Source organism: Copadichromis virginalis, linkage group LG7, assembly GCF_057382275.1.
Source record: "Copadichromis virginalis isolate Kocher_CV1m ecotype Utaka linkage group LG7, C_Virginalis_male_GT1.1, whole genome shotgun sequence".
Lineage (NCBI taxonomy): Eukaryota > Metazoa > Chordata > Actinopteri > Cichliformes > Cichlidae > Copadichromis > Copadichromis virginalis.
In genome coordinates this window covers 15,802,105-15,820,573 of record NC_140624.1, presented here as the reverse complement: position 1 = coordinate 15,820,573, position 18,469 = coordinate 15,802,105, and the positions used below count along the sequence as shown (strand labels likewise).

The following is an 18,469-nucleotide window of genomic DNA, read 5'->3' as shown; positions in this document are numbered from 1 at the left end:
ATTCTGGATTATAGTTGTGCCTTTATCAACTCTCTCAGTACTGACCCACACTGACATGTATTCATTTGTTATATATTTTGTTCCTGAATCTTTATCATAAAGTCAAGCCAAAAAACCCTACTTACTGCATGACTCAACCTCTGTTTGACATTATCGCACCAGACAGAGAAAATGCACTTAAAGATAAGCAAAATAAAACAATTGAGAATTTCTGAGGAAAAGAGGACAAAATCATAATGCAAATTTTTGTAACGTCTAGTTATCAAAATTTTGGCCACCGAAAACATATTTTCCAGTTGTAATGTAACAAATCTAAGTACACTATATTAGTGCAGGCGCTTTGTTTGTGTTGGTGTGTTGAACCGAACGAATACTGACTATACTGGGAGAAGTATATGTTTGAAAGGTTTTAAAAGTTACATTGCTGCTGAGACATGTCATTTTGATACTCTCCCCAGTCCTAAATGTCATGGTCCTGGGTCGTGTGACCCAGTGTTATGAGGTTGTTGATGTTTTTGTTATTCGTTTGAGTTTAGTTTCATTTCAGTTTATCTACTTACATTCTGTCATGCCTAGGTTACAGTTCTAGTTCATGATTTATCAAGCTCCCCATTTGTCTCATCCCTGTGTTAAGTCTTCCGTATCAGCCTGTCATGTTAAGTCTACGTATGTTTATCTGTCATGTTTCATGTCCAAGTTTTCTTTGTTTGTCAAGTTCCAGTCATGTCTGTGTCTCGTTATGTTTCCTGTTTTATTTTGAAAAAGGTTGTGTGTGTTCTGTGTTCATGTGGTTAGATTAAATCTCCCCTGTGCTGTCATTATGTTTAATTCTAGTCAGCCATGTCCTCTTGTGTCTCCACTTCCCCTGATCACCTCATGTGTGTATTTATGTCCTCAGGCTTCCTGTGTTCACGTTCAAGTCGTCTGTTATCTCTCAGTCATGGGTTTTGTTTTCACTGTGTTCATAGTTACTCAGTGTTCATGGTTTCTTCATAGTTTTTTCACTGAGTTTCATAGTCTTTAGTTGCACAGTGTTCAGTCTTCTTTGCTTTCTTAGTTTCACGTTTTGCCTGCAACCAGCTAAATAAAGCTCGCCTTTTGTTAAAGCCCCGTCACGTCTCCTGTAACACCTCTCTCTCTGCATCTGGGTCCTGAAATCTAAACACTCCGGCGCACCCCGCCGTAACACTAAATTTTGAAATTTTAAAATGAGTGAATGTAGGTGACAAAGGCATGATGATAAATTAAGGGTATGGCACATCCTTGGGACGTTTGTGGAAGTTGTACTGTAAGCCAGCGGTCTTAGAGTACAACAGTTGTAACCATGCTTACTGTATTTATTACTGTAAGTATTTCAGAGAACAGGGAAACGTATCAGAGTAACTCAAATAAATTACATTATAGTCAGCAGTAGGAAAATTGAGCCACTGCATTAAAGATGCTGATAGGTGCTGATATGAAGGAGTAAACAGCAGAATGACCTCCTGTGTCACCTTTGTTCTACAGAATAATTCTAATAGCGTGAGACGCTCTTTGTGACAATTAGTAATGACTCATGTGATCTTTACACATTATAAAAACAAGGAAATGTTCACCTCTTGCTTCTCATATAGTCTCTACAGGTGTTTCCAAGTAAGAATTTATATACTGCGTCTTGCAAACAGTTTCCCAGCAATGTAACTTTGCTTCCTTGTCTCCTGATTGGCGCAATAAACTTCCAAATGATTTCTTTAGATAACCTTTTATCTCCCAAGGAAGCCAGTGACCGAGTTATTGTAGCTTTTGCATTTTCAAATCAGTGTGAACTTTTATTTTATTTTATTTTGACGTTTAGTTTCAATCTCAGTTTCATTTCCATTAGTCTCCAGTGCAGGTTTCAGGGTTTGAAAATGTTTAGTTTTAGTTTAGATTCTATTCATTTGCTAATTTTAGTCTTTTTAAGTGTTATAGGACGGAGAGCAGATGTCAGAGACGAGACGATGAGAATGATGATGACAACTATTTCGACATATAAAATGAAATAAACCAATATACTCACATATAAAATGGTCAATTATATCAGCATTAAATTTAATTTTCTTTTTTTCTTTCTTTAATTTAATTTTTAATTTATTTCATGAGTTTCATGAACTTCAAGGTTTTTGACTTTGAAAACAAAATGTTAGTGTGGTTTCTAAATTCTGGCTTGATACATGATCCCGATTGCTTTTTTTCCCTAAAGTTTACGTGAGAGTTGAAGTAAAGTTTCGTATGTATTACCCCAGACTTCCACACAGTACTCTAAATATGGCAACATAAGATTAGTAAGTGTCACAATAAAACTCTGAACCTTTTGAAATCAGTTGACCCGCAGTGTTGTAGTCATCCACAGTAAAGATGTTTATGTTCATAAAGATGTTTATGAAATCCTTGTCAGGCCTGTGAAGGGCCATATAATCCTAATCTTTGCTCTTAGATTACCTTCACTGTGGCTTACTTGTGCTTCTTAGAGACTGGGAGGATGATTTTTTAGTTGACTCTACTATGCAATCAGCTTCCACTCTGGGCTCAGGACACGAACACTATCTCTATTTTAAGGATTAGAGTTTAAATTTTCTTTTTTTTTGTTAAACCTTACAGTTCCAGGATCCAGTGACCCTGAACCTTGCCTTAGGCGTGCTGCAGTAGTCTCAGGCTGTTGCACTAATTTCCCAACAATGCACTGAGCATTTTCTCTCTGATGCCCTCTCTTGACTCCCTGTGTGGTTATGTGCCACTTTTGTGTGTCACTAACTTTTGTCTCTCTGCTCTCCTTTTCTTTCTTGAGACTAACCCACCAACTGGTGTATTTGAATAACCCTGAGCCTGCTTCTCCTGGAAGTTTTCTCCTGTTAAAAAGGAGTTCTTTCTAAATGTTATAAATAAACATTTAAAAAATGAGTTCTTCCTTCTCAGCTCTGCCAAATGGTAAATGGTCTGACAGTTGGGGTTGTCCCCCTAAAATTACAGTCTTTACCTTAAAACAAAAAGCACCTCAGGACAACTGTTGTTATGAACTGCTTTGAAATAAAATTGACCCAGAGGCACAAAATCCATATTACTTCAAAGACCATGTCTTCCTCATTAGTGCTGCTCAGAAACTCTTAAGGCCTTTCACCTCAGCTGCTCCAGTGAAGCTTCTCAGTGTCTGTCAGATCAGATGCATCAAGCTGGACAATAGTTTCAATTTGTGAAACTGTGTGCAAGGTGAAGAACAGCAATCATTAGACCCAGTCATGCTTCAGAGCCTTGGTGAAATATTCTTGACTGTTATGCACCAGCAGAGAGGTTTAGCTAAACAACACACACAGTTACAGTAAATCCTCTGTGTTTTCCTACCACCTGTGCCAGCCAAGTAAAACATTTACCAGTGCAAAATGCATTTAAGTGTTTCTGTGGTCACGTCAGCTTGTATCTCGTGCTTAAAGTTAAACTAGAACTTTATGATACCCGTGCATCCACCCATCTGATCTTAAGTGTGTTTTATAAGCAATAAATAAATGCAATCCACTGTTTAGTGCAGTGAGGCTTGTTTGGCTTACCGCTCAACCAGCAAATCCATTTTAGGAGTTTTGGTTATTGAAATGAATGTTTAGTCCAAAAGCTTGCAGAAGGAGCCAAAAGCAGCACAAAACCCTCCAGATTTTTAATGTAAAATGTTTGTTTATTTCTCAAAGTTAGATAAATACAGATACAATAAAGCAAGAAATCAACAATATAAACCGGCCGTACACTTCAGATAAAAACACTCACAAGATTCACAATGAATAAAAATGATTTGACAAATTATAGGTACATTATTTCTCACAAGATATACCCTTATTGATTCTACAATGATGTTTATGATTGGATTAAAATGTATCAGGTTGTATCCTTCAAGTAATTCAAGTAATTAAAATAAAAACTAGAGTCTACCAAAATGGCTCTACCACTCTCTATTCTTAACACATAAACATGGCTAGTTTTGTTCTTTCTGTAAATAAGTTAGAAGTTTTCATAGTGATGTATGAAATGGGCCTGATCCCTCTTGTTCATCTGCTGGCAAGCTTTCTCCACATTTTTGGTCAGTCCTGGAGGACCACAGCTGAACACTCCAATTTTACCCACCTAAAGAAAATGATACAAATTCAGACGTTAGAATAATCCACTCATGTCCTCCGTCGGGTAAATAAGGACGGATGAAGGCCTGACCTCTGGATGAACCTCCTGCAGGGAGCTAAAAAAGGAGACGAAGGGCGGGCGGCCAAAGTGGGTGACGGACCTGAGGCCGGTGAAGAGGCTGCGGTTCCACACTTTTTGAAAATGGCGCTCACACACGTACTGCACACACAAAGATGGGGAAATTCATTAGTGAGTACAGTACTCATGTGAATCCTGACAAGAGTTATCACTTCATTTGCTTCAAAAGTGTCGTTAGACTGCATTTCAGGGCAGCTGGGATTCAGTCTCAGCAGCCTTCCTGTGTCTCATTCTAGTGGAGCTTTCAATTACAGGTTCATTGTAGCTTGTTGTTTTTGTTTTCTACACTGATTGCAGCGGTCCTGTAGTATCCTGCTGTTTAAGACACTCACCAAACTCTGAAAACTAAGCAAGATGTCAGTCTTACATGTTTACAGAAACACACACCAGGTTCAGGGATACTACTCCCTTTATGTTTCTGTTTGGCTGTTAATCTTGTTTTCTTTGGTTCTCTAGTTTTGTGACCCGTGACCATTAAAACACCAAGTCTCTGGTTGTTTAATGTTAGCCCACTTATTAACTTTCCTCACATGGGAAGATTGATAGCGGTTTGGGTAATTACAATAAATTTGCATACTTTTGTACTACGAGTGGGATTCAAACAGATCTATACTCTATGCATAATATCATTTTTCACACTCTAAGAGATGCACCGAGGGCACCGGTATATTGCCTAAGGACACTTTTTGACATGCTAAATGGAGGAGCTTTCTAATTAATGGATGACTCAAAACTTCAGCTAAAAGTCTGGAAACCAGGGAAAACAGCCCGTGAAACTCAGTCATGTGCTCTATTCTATTTGTTCGACCTGTAAAAAGTGGTTTCAAAGGAGCACTTGCTCTGACTGTTCAATAGGAACAAAGCAAATTCTAATCGTGCCCATGAAAGCGATTCTGCTAAGAAATCAGTAAAGGTTTTATCAAAATTAGACAAATAAGATGTAATGTGTTTAATAGCCAGCTTTACAGATGTTTTGCACAGGTTAGCTTCCTTGTTAGAAGGCGAGTGACATGAATCTTGTCATCTAACTCTCATCAAGGCATTTGGTATCCTAAACCAGGTTTGGCCAACTCCAGGCCTCGAGGGCCGGTGTCCTGCAGGTTTTAGATCTCACCCTGGGTCAACACACCTGAATCAAATGATTAGTTCATTAACAGGCCTCTGGAGAACTTCAAGACATGTTGAGGAGGTCATTTAGCCATTTAAATCAGCTGCGATGGATCAAGGACACATCTAAAACCTGCAGGACACCGGCCCTCGAGGCCTGGATTTGAACACCACTGTCCTAAACAATCCCTTTAATACAAATATTGATTTAATTGTTTGATAAAGGTTTAAATACATTTCACTACACTCTCTATTTCATGTGATACTTTGAAATGGTGACTGCAGATCTTACCAGCATGGTCGTGCGGAGGTCGAACTTTTCAGCCACCTGAGTGATATAAGTGTGGACCGACACCAGATCCTGAGTGTCCATTTCTTCCACCTCCCTGATGATGTCTGACACCCACTCAAACTGACGCTGTGTCCGTGTCACCCAGATGAAGTAAACCTGAAAAAGTACAGGACTGTTAGGAGGAGAATTTCAAGATAAAATGTGTTTCTGGTTGTTTCATTCAGGACTCACTTTTTTGCACAAAACCTTGGACTTGACAGAGGACTTGAACACCAGGTCTTTGAGAATTGAAGTGAACGGGGTGACTCCAATCCCTCCTCCCACCAGAACAGACACCTCAAAGTCAATCCACTCCTGATGGCCCTCGCCAAAAGGTCCATCCAAGTACAGCTTAGGGTGAAGTGAAAGATGAATACCAGTGCCATGAAAATAACTGAGATTCAGATGAAACCACATGCAAAAACAACCTACCTTTGGAAAAGCTCCAAGCTCCAGCAGGTTTTCCTCGGTGTAGAGCTCTCTGAGCTGGCTGGTCCACGGCCCCACAGCTCGGATGTGCAGGCTCAACGTCTCTTCGTGAGGAGCTGATGTGAGAGTGAATGGGTGGTACTCATCCGTGCCCAACATCAGACATGCTATGCGAACCCACTGGCCCGAACGGTAAACAAAGCCCTGTGGCCGCTTGAATTCCAGATGTGTCACACCTGCAGGTAGGATAAGTCATGCACAAACACATTGCATGATTTCAGTGAAGACAATGCAACATTTTCATTAGCAGAGATTGAAATCAGGTCGAGACAGAACAATGAGCCATTTAATAGAGAAAAGCCATGTTTAATCTCCCGAAAGGGTCACCTGATGGCAGCAGCTCAGCTCTGATAACCGGGATCTCCACCTTCTTCCTACTGAGGCTGATTAGTTTGTCCAGGAGGAAGAGCAGGCCAGGTGGGATGAGGTAGATGTGGAAACGAGGCTCTTGAAGCAGAGCGAAACTGCCATGAATAACTGTCTGTCAGGACAAAACCAAAGCTGGTATCACACCGCTGTTCAAAACTGCCTCAGTTGTGCGCTTTAAACCCAAATAGTACTTACAAGAATGTACACGGCAACATAGAGGTAATGGGTGATCCAAAATGCACGAAAACTGATGCGACGGAAATAGTGTGAGGCAAAAACGTACATGAATGCAAACGCAAAGAGAAGCAAGACCCCAGTCATTCCTATAAGAAAAGAAAAATGCAGAGCAAGCAAATTAATTATTAAAAAAGTAATACTGCAGCATGTCTGTAATCAACTATTTCATAGCATACCTGGAACAGTTTGAAAGAACCACCAGTACCACTTGGGAGGAAGTTCAGACCTAAAAGGAAAACACGCCAAACATAAACTGGGATAAAATTCCAAAATCTGCAACATCTAAGGTTTCGTTTGAAGTCTTACCCGTTGTTTGATACGACTTTTGGGAAGAGACAAGATAGGATGTTAAGGTCGCTGACGGAGAAGACGTAGATGTTGACCACGTGGCCCAAACTGTGAACAACTGTAATGAAAACAGAAAACAGTGAGCACCACATGAATATTTATATCACCAAACATCAAATCGTGACCATCCTTCCCATAAATACCGACTTGAGAGGATGATGGCACTCGTGGCCATAAAGCGATGAAAGTCAATGGCAGCGTCAAAGGGGATGTATCGATTCAGGAAGGTCTCTCGGCAGAGCGTGATGAGGTTGCGACACACGGTGAGAAGCATGTAAGGAAACAGAAAGGAGATGGCAGCGGCTGAACCACGGGACACGATGATACCCACCATGGATGTCTCGGGGACACCTGTAGATACAGACTGCAAGCCATAGTCTGCGCACAGTAATTGTATTCAGATTAGATGGGGGGGAAATGAACATGCTACGGGGCTGTGATGCAGTGGGGACACACAAGGAAGATTTCCACTCACAGTAACATCTTTCAAGTGCAACACCAGCTGTGATGCCGTACACGATGATGAAGCACACAATGTGACGCCGATAATTCTCAACGAAACGTTTGAACTGCTGGATTTTCTGCTGGACCGGGTTCTTTATGTACTTCTCGCGCTTTGGCTTCACATAGACATTTGGAGTATGGACGTTTAACCTGAAAACAGTTGAACCTGTTACATTTTGTTTCCCAATCTAAGTGTTAAAACAGATGCAAAAAGAAAACAGAAAACATGCAAACACCACAGAAAAAGGTCCCACCCAGCTGGTGGAACGTTTCCTGCTGTGAGGCAACACTGCTAACTGCTGCCCCACCTAGAATGTGTGTCATTAATCTAGCACACTTAAGTAGGTGGGTTAATCTAACTTCAAAGTGTTGCAGCATCATAAAAAGCACCAATTTGTTTTTATATTTTTACAACCAACACACAGTTACATTGTCAGGCATTGTGTTTACTTGTGGATTTGAAAGGTGATTCAGGTGTGCAGCAGGGCACACCTCAGTGATGTATAAGACTAACACTACACAAGCAAGGATTCAACTGGCAGCTCGGGCTGTCCCTTCCTCACTTTCTTTCTTTCTTTCTTTCTTTCTTTCTTTCTTTCTTTCTTTCTTTCTTTCTTTCTTTCTTTCTTTCTTTCTTTCTTTCTTTCACATGCTTGCTGAGTGGAGTTGAAATGCAAGGAAAGGATCCAAGTGAAGGAAGCCAGGAGACTTGTTAGCATAGTGACAAGCAGCCGATGTCTCTCTTTAAAATTTTTCACGTCTTACTTTGAAGACTACTTTTCTTGTGTGCCTTCTTTTGTTTTCACTTCCCGTCTTTGTCTGTGTGTACTTATTCTGTGTGTCCATCAGTCCTTCAATGTGATTGGGCCTTGTCTTTGTCACTCACAGCATCTTCTGCAACTTAGGCTTACGCCTTTTTTTAAGTTTTGCCCCATTTTCCTTTAGTTTGTTTTCTACTTGTTTACTTTAATTGTTGAACTTCATCAGCCTAATTAAGGCTCACCTTTGGTTTTGCATTTAGGTTGTCTTGTAAATACACTTCACACACCAAGTATGGTTTTATTTAAAGCTGTGGTAGACTTTTGTCTTTCTCGGTATTCATAATTTTCATTCTTTAAAGAACTTAAAGAAACCATACCTTTTCCGTTTGCGTATCTCTGGTCCGTCTGTCTTGTGACTGCTGAAAAAAAGCAAAACAATATTGAACATCATAGAAATACAAGCTGGATAAAAGAAAGAAATAATCCTGGATTTTTGTCTTAAGTATTGCAAACATTTTTGATGTGAATGAGTTATGGCATCCAGTTTTCTCACCTGTTTGCCGGACAAATGAAGGACACTCTCTGGTCTCGACTCAGCTTCTTCTTCCCCTGTTTCTCCATCCCTGTGCACATGCCAGACACACAACTGCATCAGACAAGGTCAGAAAAATGAGGATGCTCTTAAACAAAACTTTCTCCAACCTTTGACATTGAGCTGAGCAAACTGCAGCTCCTTCTCCTGATCCCGCAGCAGAAAATGAAAGTCCTCCCACGAGATTTTCTCCTTGTCATCAAAGCCCGCGGCCTGCATCATGGCCTTGATGCCGTCCTCTGCCTGACTCTTTGAAAGAGCACCGTTGGAGATTTCTATGAAAGACCTGCAATTCATCAAAAGGTTGAAAATGACAAATAAAACACACAGAATAAATGTGGTGCACTCGTAAAAAAAGGGAAAGACCAAACCTGAGCATCCTGGCAAATTCTTCTTTTGATAAGAAACCAGTTTCGCCAATGTCGTTCATAGAAAACATGAGTTTGGACTTTTCCTCTGGAGACCCTGAACACATACACATATCATCAGACATCAGAATTTAAATGTCTATCAATCAAAACAAAAAAATTTAAAGGAAGTCTTTTCAAAGTACAGCATCAGGTCAGTTAAACTTCTGGGATATTGATCTGGTCAGTTAAGTAGCAGAGGGGCTTGTTAATCAGTTTCAGTTTCTTTGGAGTTAACAGGTGCACCAGAGAGGCAGCAATGAAACAACCCCCAAAAAAGGAATGATTTAGGTGGTTGTTTTCGGACTTTTTATTCACAACCTTTGCATTTGGCTATAGTCAGTGTAACTACTGGTAGCACAAGGCGATACCTGAACCCTACAGAGGTTGCACAGGTAGTTCAGCTCCTCCAGGACGACATATGTGCCATTACTAGAAAGTTTACTACTTCACCCAGCACAGTCTCAAGACAATGGAGGAGATTCCAGGAAACGGGCAGAAAGCTGGACAGGGCCGTAGAAGTTTCTTAACCCATCAGCGGGATCAGTATCTGCTCCTTTGTGCAAAAAGGAGCTGGATGAGCGCTGCCAGAGCAAGAAAATGACAACCAGCAGGCCAGTGGTGTGAACGTCCCTGTCCAAACAATCACATATAGACTTTATGAGGGTGGTCTGAGGGCCCAACATCCTCACAGGCTCCCGTGTTCACTTCCTGGCAGTGGAGCCCGATTGTCAGTTAGCATAGAATACCAGAAGTGGCAGGTCCACCTCTGCTGGCCTGTGCACACATTAACTGGCTGAGCTAAATCCAGTAGAACACTTCTGGGACACCAGTTTGCACCTCAAACTGTCCAGGAGCTCAGTGATGCCTTGGTCAATCTGGAAGGAGATCCCCCAGGATCTCTTGAATTCAGCCCTCTGTATGTTGATCATTATGCAATGTGGCATCCTATCATTCCTAAATGAGATGTGTTGCTTTATTTTTTGGAGTAGTGTATCTACAGTGTAACTGCTTTCATGTGTGTGACTGATGTTCTTCATTTTTACTTGAAGTTGGACTGTTTTTCATGATGCTTTAAATACTGTTCCAGCATTTTTTTAAATTCTGGAAACCCATTCTTGTTTGTTGTTTTGGAGTTTGTTTGTTTTTTAATTACTATTGAAAGAATTTAAATTGCAGATGCACTTTTAGAGCCGTGGCTAAAAGGCAGAGCATACTTTGAAGTCACTAGTTTTACCTTTCATAAAGATAACAATAACATCCAGAAACTCTTGAAAGGAGAGGTATCCATTGCCATCTTTATCAGCTAGTGTAAACATGGAGTCCACAAATAAGGAATCGGATTTGAGGCCAAGTGCATCAGCAAACTCCAACGCCGTCAGCTCACACTGGAGAACCTCCCTGGCTTTCTTGTGGGATATGCCACTCATGTCTCCGGCGTCACACTTCTCTATTTCCAAGACCTGTGAGGGAAGTGTTATTACATGTCACCATAGTGTCATTACTAATATCACAAACGTCAGCAGCATAATGTCATGGCAGGTGAGATCACAATCAAGACCAACAATTAGTTCTGTTGGTTTGTGGTCTGTCTAATTTGACCTTCAACTAGGATTGACGACATTTTGCGGCCAAGCACAAAGCTGCCGCCACAGGTGACAGGAGACAGAATGACATAAACATCCAGAAGGTGACTGTACCTTGGAGAAAGCGTGGCGAATGAAAGTTTCAACAATCTGAGCCCTCTGCTGTCTGGTCAAAGCCTCCTTCAGCAGTCCCTTCTCCCTCATCTCTCTGACTCTAACCTCCGGCCTGACGTCTGTCACCTCTGGGCGCAGTTGCCTGACAAATTCCATACGTTTGCTCTCTTCATCAAAAAACAGCACCTGTGTAAAACATTATTTAAAAAGGAAGAGGGTGATAAAAGCAATGGGTTTTAGTGATGCATGCATGCATCTAGGACCAGATGAGGTGGAAAAAAAGGGGGGGCATCACATTGTCAGCGAGAACGTTGGTGCCTGCACCAGATGCTGCAGAGGCATTTCTGGGTTTTTGGTAATCTGATTACAACTGTATCCATAGTTTAAAACCATCTTATCCCAGTACTCACCAGGTCATACTCTTTTGGCACTTTGAGCAGCAGAGCCTTCTGCTGACAGTCGTTGGAGAGAACGACATCTAGGTAGTCCTGATTGCGCAGATTGATGCAGCGGTGAGCAGTTCCAGATCTGTCACAGACCTGCAGCCTCCGCTTCTCATCGATCTCCACGCTGACGGGCTGCAACTGTTTTTTATGACCCTGCCACTCGTATGCTAGAGAACATAAGCAGAATGAGATGAAGGTTGTGATAGCTTTCTGGATAAAATATGGAGGAGTCTAAAAGAACATGAGCAGAGAAAAACTAAAAACTTCTTTAACCATCTCCAGCTTTTCTTGTTTCTAGTAGGTTTAAGGTCAACTATATCCTTAGATTCATTAGTATTATTAGATGACATATTTTTACAGTTATATTCACACAACTGGCTCATTTTTTAATGAGACATAAATCATAGCTGATGACATAAACTGACATTGATCTAACCCAACAATGGACACAGCAAATAAATAACGTTTGAAGCTTTTCCTTTTAAATCTTATTTTGATTTCATACCACTGAGTCCCACAGCCGGCTCATCTGTTCTGTCACCAGCTTTCCTTCTTCTTTGGAACTTCCTGTAGCGATACTTTCTTAGATACGCCACCGTAGAGGCCACCAGAAAACTCACTGTAAAGGAAAACAATCAAATGCTTCACATTCAAATCAAAGTTTTTCCCAGGCAAGAAGACAGCGAGACCGTGACGATACTTACCAACAGGGAAGAGGAACATGACAATAACAAATATCCCAAAGCCAGCCCTGCTCCCATCAAAGTAATCAAGTTTTGTGGCATTAGTGCAAGAATGGAGCATTGATGCATTTAGCTGTGTGGGTTGAGGGCAGGGGTCACCTAATGACAACAAAGAGAGCTTTTTTTATTTTTAAAGGACATATTTATATATAAAACTGAAACTTTTTGATCATAGACTTAATTTATTTGTACCATCCTTCCAGAAGAACACGTTATTCTGTATATGTGAGGCCTCTGCACTTGTCACCGCAATAAGGACGTCACGATACGTCACACTGCGGATCGCTTGGATCTCTTTATCCGTAAACAAACTGGAACCCCAAGAAAAAAAACACTGAGACGACTAACTCAAATGCAGTGAGTTTTCTGTTCAGAAGTTTGTAAATGTAAAGGATAAAATATTCTCTTTCTACTGTATGAGGAAACTGAAATTACCCATTCTGCTTGTTCTCAAACCAAAAGCGGTCTCCATTTCTTATACGCTCAAACTGATCCAGCACAATAGCGGAGAAAACAGGACCCGGCCCATCAAGAGTTTCCAGCAGTCCTCCAGGGAAGAGCTCCAGCTTTGAGATGTCTCCATCATACAGTTCTGCAATGTCGCGGAGCAACTGTTGCAACAACACATTCGTTTAATTCCCAGAATTAATGCCCAACTTTCTTTACTGTGTGTTTGGTTTTCAGATTTGTACCTGTGGGTTGGTGTGGTTGAGCTCAGGATTAATATCCTCAAATTTGTTTACAGGAGGCAAATCCAGAGCCTTTCTAATCTCAGTGTAACTCCGTAGACCAAAGTCTCTTCCTCGCTGGATGGTCATAGCCACCAGATCTGTCCGGGTGAACCTCAACGGTCCGTACATAAAATCTATCAAAGTATAAATAAAATCAGAGCGCTGCATATTTATTTGTTTATTGGGTAGTGATTAAGAAAGATTAAAAACCTCTCAAGTCCTCCACAACAATATTATCTTCTCTCTCTGCAATCTGGGAGGCCATTCCCATGAGGAGGTCATCTACATCCTGGCTTTTCTTCATATTAACTTCCTGGGGAAAAAATGAATGATAGAAACATTTTAAAATCTAGGAATGGGAAGTGCATAGTATAGTAGTTCATGCTTTAAATTCTGTCACATGCACAATACTGTACACAGAAAAAAATGCCTCTCTATGCTCTTCTTTTCTCTCCCCTCTTTCCATCACCCTTTAACCAGTCATGGTGAAACTCAGAGGCTCGGGTTGGTTTTTGTTCTTGGACCAAGATAAACTGATAACTGATTAAACTGACATCATAAGAAACTGAAGGTTGACATCCAATAAATAGTTAATTGATAACACATTTTCCTTTCTTTTCCTTTTTGTTTGGGGTGTTGAACTATTTCATTTCTTTCTGGTTTTCACATTCATTTCGGTTGTCTAAATTATTTTTGTGGTATATTTGAGTTGTTTATTTTACTTGAAAGTATTCCTACTTTAACAAAAAGCCAAATGGAACTGAACAAGACATTTAGATAAAGCAAATTTTCTGTTTCATAAATCTTTGGTCCTGTGTGTTGTGTGGGTTGGAGGTCTTAATTTACTCCTACAGAGTTTGCTGCTGCCAGTCTCCTTCCCAATCCTAGTAGATCAGTGAGCGTGAATCTGAGTAAATCTGTGATAATTCTAAACTGGAAAGCTCTAGGTCTAAGATTCTTGATACAAGCCCTAGATTCAGATATTGTAGATGTTATACTTGGTGCCAGCAGTGTAAATCACTTTATTAAGATAGAGGGACACACGTCACATTCAGGTTACAATGGCAAAAGCCAAAATGGAGTTCTTCTTCCACACTGTCACCAAGTGCTTCCTCACGCTGTTTGATTACTGGGGTTCTATCACTAATACTGTACACTATTTATCTTTTCAAATCACCTTGATAAAACTCTTACAGTGAACTGGCAGCATTTACATAAAACTGAACTGATTAAATATCTTTTCAGTCATCCTTGGGATTTGTCTCTTTCTGTGTTTCCACTAAAAAGAAATAAACAACTACTTTGATCCTGCTCTCACTAAAAATCTTTTATACAAATAAGAACATCAAAATGAAAGCTGGTGGTGAAGCGTGTGGTGCACTATAGCAAACTTAATAAAATGCAGCAGTCTAAACAAAACATACCTGACGTTTCCAAAAGCTGTTACAAAGGCGCATTGCTGGCGATGTGCTCCCATCGATGTTGATAATTTCCCGAAAATGGCAGGTTCTGTTTCTGTAGGAAAACAAAGCGACAACGCACAGTTATTCTCACAGCATCTAGATGTAGGGTTTTACATGCTGTCTAACAATATTAACAGCAGGATACTGAGCTTTTATTATTTCTCTCCAAAGGAAATATGGGAAGCAGTGGTACGTTTCTTTAAACTTCAGAGGTGTGTTCCCCATTCCCCCTGTTCCCAGTGGTCCCAGGAAATAAAGAATCATTACCTCATGTAAACACCAGGTGGAGCCATAGTGATACCAAACCGTATGGCAGCAGCCTGAAACTCAGGTGAGATCCCTGGATCAACAAACTTCTGGTAACCTGCATACATGTAAGTCAGAACATAATAAAAACAAAGTGAAAAAAAGAGTGACAGCAACAACAACAGAGTGAGAATTACTCCTCAAGCATGCAAACTTCTACCGCAGTGAGCCAACAAACGCAGTGAATAGAAGAAACAGTGAAAAAGCGACTGAGGTGATGGGATCATCTGACCATTATCTTCTAACTTTCTTCAGCCGTGGCTGCTTATTCAGCACAAGAAGAAGACTCGGGTTAATGCTTTGCTGACGGCACACACTTTTTGTCAAACTCCACCACCAATGGCTCACCTCACCACGGCTTGTGGTCACCGGTGCATGACCTGTTCTTCCCTGCTTCTACATGCACATGCACTCTGGCTGATTCTTACCTGGGTAGGGAGGAAGCTTTTTGCCATTAAGGTACGCAGGCAGCCATTCATAGAGAGCTATATTCTGTGTGGAAACAAGGCAGGAAAAACATCAGTTTTTTATATTTAAACTGTGTATGAACCAGGCATAACGCAGTAGATTGATGTGATGATGAATCCAGTAGCTTACATTTTAAAAATAATTAATTGCGGGTGAATGATCTATTGTTCTAAAAACAACTAAAAACATCAAGACATGGTCACTGCGGTTCATGACAGCTTGCGCAGGGAGCAGAAGTGCTAATCAAATGAGTGAGGGATGATGCATTCGCCTTTAACGACCACCTAGCATTGATGCAACCTTCTTCTCTCAAGAGTGCAAATTAAATCAGCATCTGTGCAGCGAGAGGATTACGTGGAGACTTTTCCATCTACCTGGAATGTGGCCACAACGGTCTTCCTGGCGTTTTGAAACAGCTCCTCGTCTGACCACTCTGGGTGATTGTTGTGGAGTTTGGAGGCGATATGATTGTGGTACCGAAACCAGATAATCCCCTCTGCTGCTGTGAACACGTTCTCGTTAGCCCAGGCATTTCCCAACTCTGGGCAGAAAAGAAGATAGAAAATCTAGCAAATTCTCCTCTGCCATCATTTCATTTTGCATTATTATCACAACACAATATACAGAAATTGCCTTTACAGTTAATATTATAAAATAAAAATCAACCGAACGATCATTAATATTTCATGCATCTTTAGCCAAGTGTCCATTTCATTTTGTGTTGATTTTTCAAGATCTCTGACCGCTAATAGAACAATAATTTAGCTACTTGTTTTTAAGGACGTGACAACAAAAGGAGAAGATCCTCCCCAGACAGCCAACAAAAACACTGGTTTCATGACACCTGCATGCCATCTTCTCTGCTATAAAGAAAGGGATTTACTGTGGTTGCCGTGACAGGCCATTTACAAAACAACTACAGAGTCATAACCCACGTCAGTCTGGGCCTCCCTTGACTCACCCTGGCAGACTGTAACACAGACTGAGGGTGAAGAAGTATTTGCATACATTTTTTGGGTGTTTGTTTTCTTGATTGGGTGGATATTACCACATGGCGTACAAAGAGAGTTATGTGATTTGGACTTATATAATGTGCAATCACAATGATTTAGTGATGCTTACAAAACAAAAACATATACACTGTGTGGACAAATGTACTGAGGCACCTGCAGTTTTAACTTAGAGGGGCTGCTCGGCCATGGAAACCCATGACATGAAGTTCCCAGCTCACCATTCTTGTGCTGATGTTCATGCAGAGAAGGTTTAGACTTCTGCAGTTATTGAGCCAGCAGAGTGTTGGCAACTTTTCCACACTATCTGCCTCACTTGGCAACTCTGTAACTTTACATGGTCTGCTGTTTTGTGTTGCTATGGTTCCTAAATGCTTGAACTTAGATCTACAGGGAAGAAATTTCACAACCTAATTTGTTGCAATGGTGACATCCTGCTATAGTATCACACTCAAATCCAGTGAGCTCTTCAGAACGACCCAATCTTACACAACTGTCTACAAAGGCTGACTCCATGACTGGTGCTTGATTTTATACACCTGTGGTGATAACAGTGTCATCCTGTCTCCCTCTAACGCAGGGGTGGGCAATCTCAGTCCACGAGGGCCAGTGTCCCTGCAGGTTTTAGATCTCACCCTGGGTCAACACACCTGAATCACATGATTAGTTCGTTACCAGGCCTCTGGAGAACTTCAGGACATGTTGAGGAGCTAATTTAGCCATTTAAATCAGCTGTGTTGGTTCGAGGACACATCTAAAACCTGCAGGGACACCGGCACTCGTGGACTGAGATTGCCCATCCCTGCTCTAACCCCAACTGGCTGTGGCAGATCACTACCCTTCCCTGAGCCTGTTTCTGCTGGTGGTTTCTTCCTGTTAAAAGGGAGTTTTTCCTTCCCACTGTCACCAAGTGCGTTTTTAAAGTGGGTCATTTGAGTATTGGGATTTTCTCTCTATCATTCTAGGGTCTTTACCTCACAATATAAAGCACCATGAGATGACTGCTGTTGTGATATGGCACTATATAAATAAAACTGAATTGAATTGAATAAAAACACCTGAATTTAAGAGGTGTGGCCCAATATTTTCCATATAGTGTATGTGGAAAAACCTCAGTATCAGTCTCGATATATAATGACTTCCTCTTACTTTTTTTTAAGGAGAAGAAAATATTCAGATAATAGGCAACTGCATTGTTAAGTTTTGGCACACTAAATGTCATCTCTTGCAAACAAAATTAAGATTTAAAAAATGTAAAATAATACTATTTGTGTGGGCTTCCCAGACTCCATTTATAGAAAATAATTATGTTTTAAAAAAGCTATTCCCTACATGCTATATGTCCTCCTACATGTAAGTATTATAATTACATATGAGGGTTAATTTTGTTCCTTTTTTATATTATTTATATTTAGTGATCTTGTCGAATGGGAAATTAGTGTTTGACACTATCAAAACTTTGTTTTTTCACCATAAAGGCCTTCTGCTACAGCTTCTCTTGTAGAGGGATCAGCAGCGCTCCACATCTGGCGTCCTCCTTTCTTGGGCATGTTCCACTCAGAGCCTGAAGTGAGGAGGCCTCCAGAGAAGCTTCTCCGGGAGTCGGACCAGGAAGTGGAGGGGCCATAAATGGAGCTACCATCTATCCAGGCGGTCACCAAGTTCACCTGTATTGTATAGTGTGCATGTCACATATAAATCAGGAAAAAACTGCCCATACAGCTGTTTGCACAGAGACACATTTACGCTGAAGACCTTAGACGCAACACAATTCTATCTTAACACAATGGTCAAGAAAGAATTGGTACCTGTATGCGAGGGTTACTGGGACTTTGTCCTGACTCTTTGTCCCACGGTCCTCTTTGGAAGAGCAGGAGGACTTTCCCGGAGGCGGTCGGGTCAAAGACAGGGTCACCTTTTGGGACTGGGATGTGCATGAACTCAGGTGGGCAACCAGGAGTTCTTGAGTCAAAAATTTCAAATGTAACATGATAACCTGAAAAAATGGAAAATAACTTCCTTTTACCTGCTTTATACTGTACTACATATATTAGCAGTTGTCAGAGTGAACCAGGCGCTCAGATGACAGTAAAACTTATTAAACGTGTCCAATAAGGGAAAAGCTGAAAGCGTTTTTTGTTGTGTTAACTAAGTACTGTGGAAAGTTCACAGTGATTCAGTGGTCATTAAAATGTGTCCA

The 18,469-nt window shown here is 40.9% G+C and overlaps 1 protein-coding gene across 1 annotated transcript; it reads right to left on the bottom strand.

The window, feature by feature from the left end:
• Positions 1–3,709: 3,709 nt before the first annotated feature.
• On the bottom strand, positions 3,710–17,936 carry duox (dual oxidase). Its single transcript, XM_085462100.1, has 29 exons — positions 17,741–17,936; positions 15,634–15,800; positions 15,220–15,283; positions 14,753–14,849; positions 14,447–14,537; positions 13,233–13,335; positions 12,984–13,156; positions 12,727–12,902; positions 12,484–12,602; positions 12,253–12,390; positions 12,054–12,167; positions 11,513–11,715; positions 11,103–11,288; positions 10,640–10,865; positions 9,367–9,460; positions 9,106–9,281; positions 8,957–9,026; positions 8,781–8,822; positions 7,614–7,792; positions 7,286–7,516; positions 7,097–7,196; positions 6,967–7,016; positions 6,749–6,876; positions 6,512–6,665; positions 6,128–6,360; positions 5,888–6,046; positions 5,657–5,812; positions 4,210–4,338; positions 3,710–4,125 (listed from the first exon to the last, which is right to left on the bottom strand). The coding sequence occupies exons 1-29, from the start codon at positions 17,817–17,819 to the stop codon at positions 4,003–4,005; spliced, it is 3,960 nt and encodes a 1,319-aa protein (XP_085318226.1). The 5' UTR covers positions 17,820–17,936; the 3' UTR covers positions 3,710–4,002.
• Between the last annotated feature and the right edge of the window lie 533 nt (positions 17,937–18,469).

Bases quoted from the DNA above. Each gene is read 5' to 3' on its own strand.
- duox (XM_085462100.1), bottom strand. From the start codon at position 17,819: ATGCCCAAGAAAGGAGGACGCCAGATGTGGAGCGCTGCTGATCCCTCT. The intron at 12,903-12,983 runs GTACAAATCTGA...TTGTTGCAACAG, and splicing joins TCAACCACACCAACCCACAG to TTGCTCCGCGACATTGCAGA. The intron at 6,361-6,511 runs GTGACCCTTTCG...TCCTACCTGCAG, and splicing joins AGCTGAGCTGCTGCCATCAG to GTGTGACACATCTGGAATTC.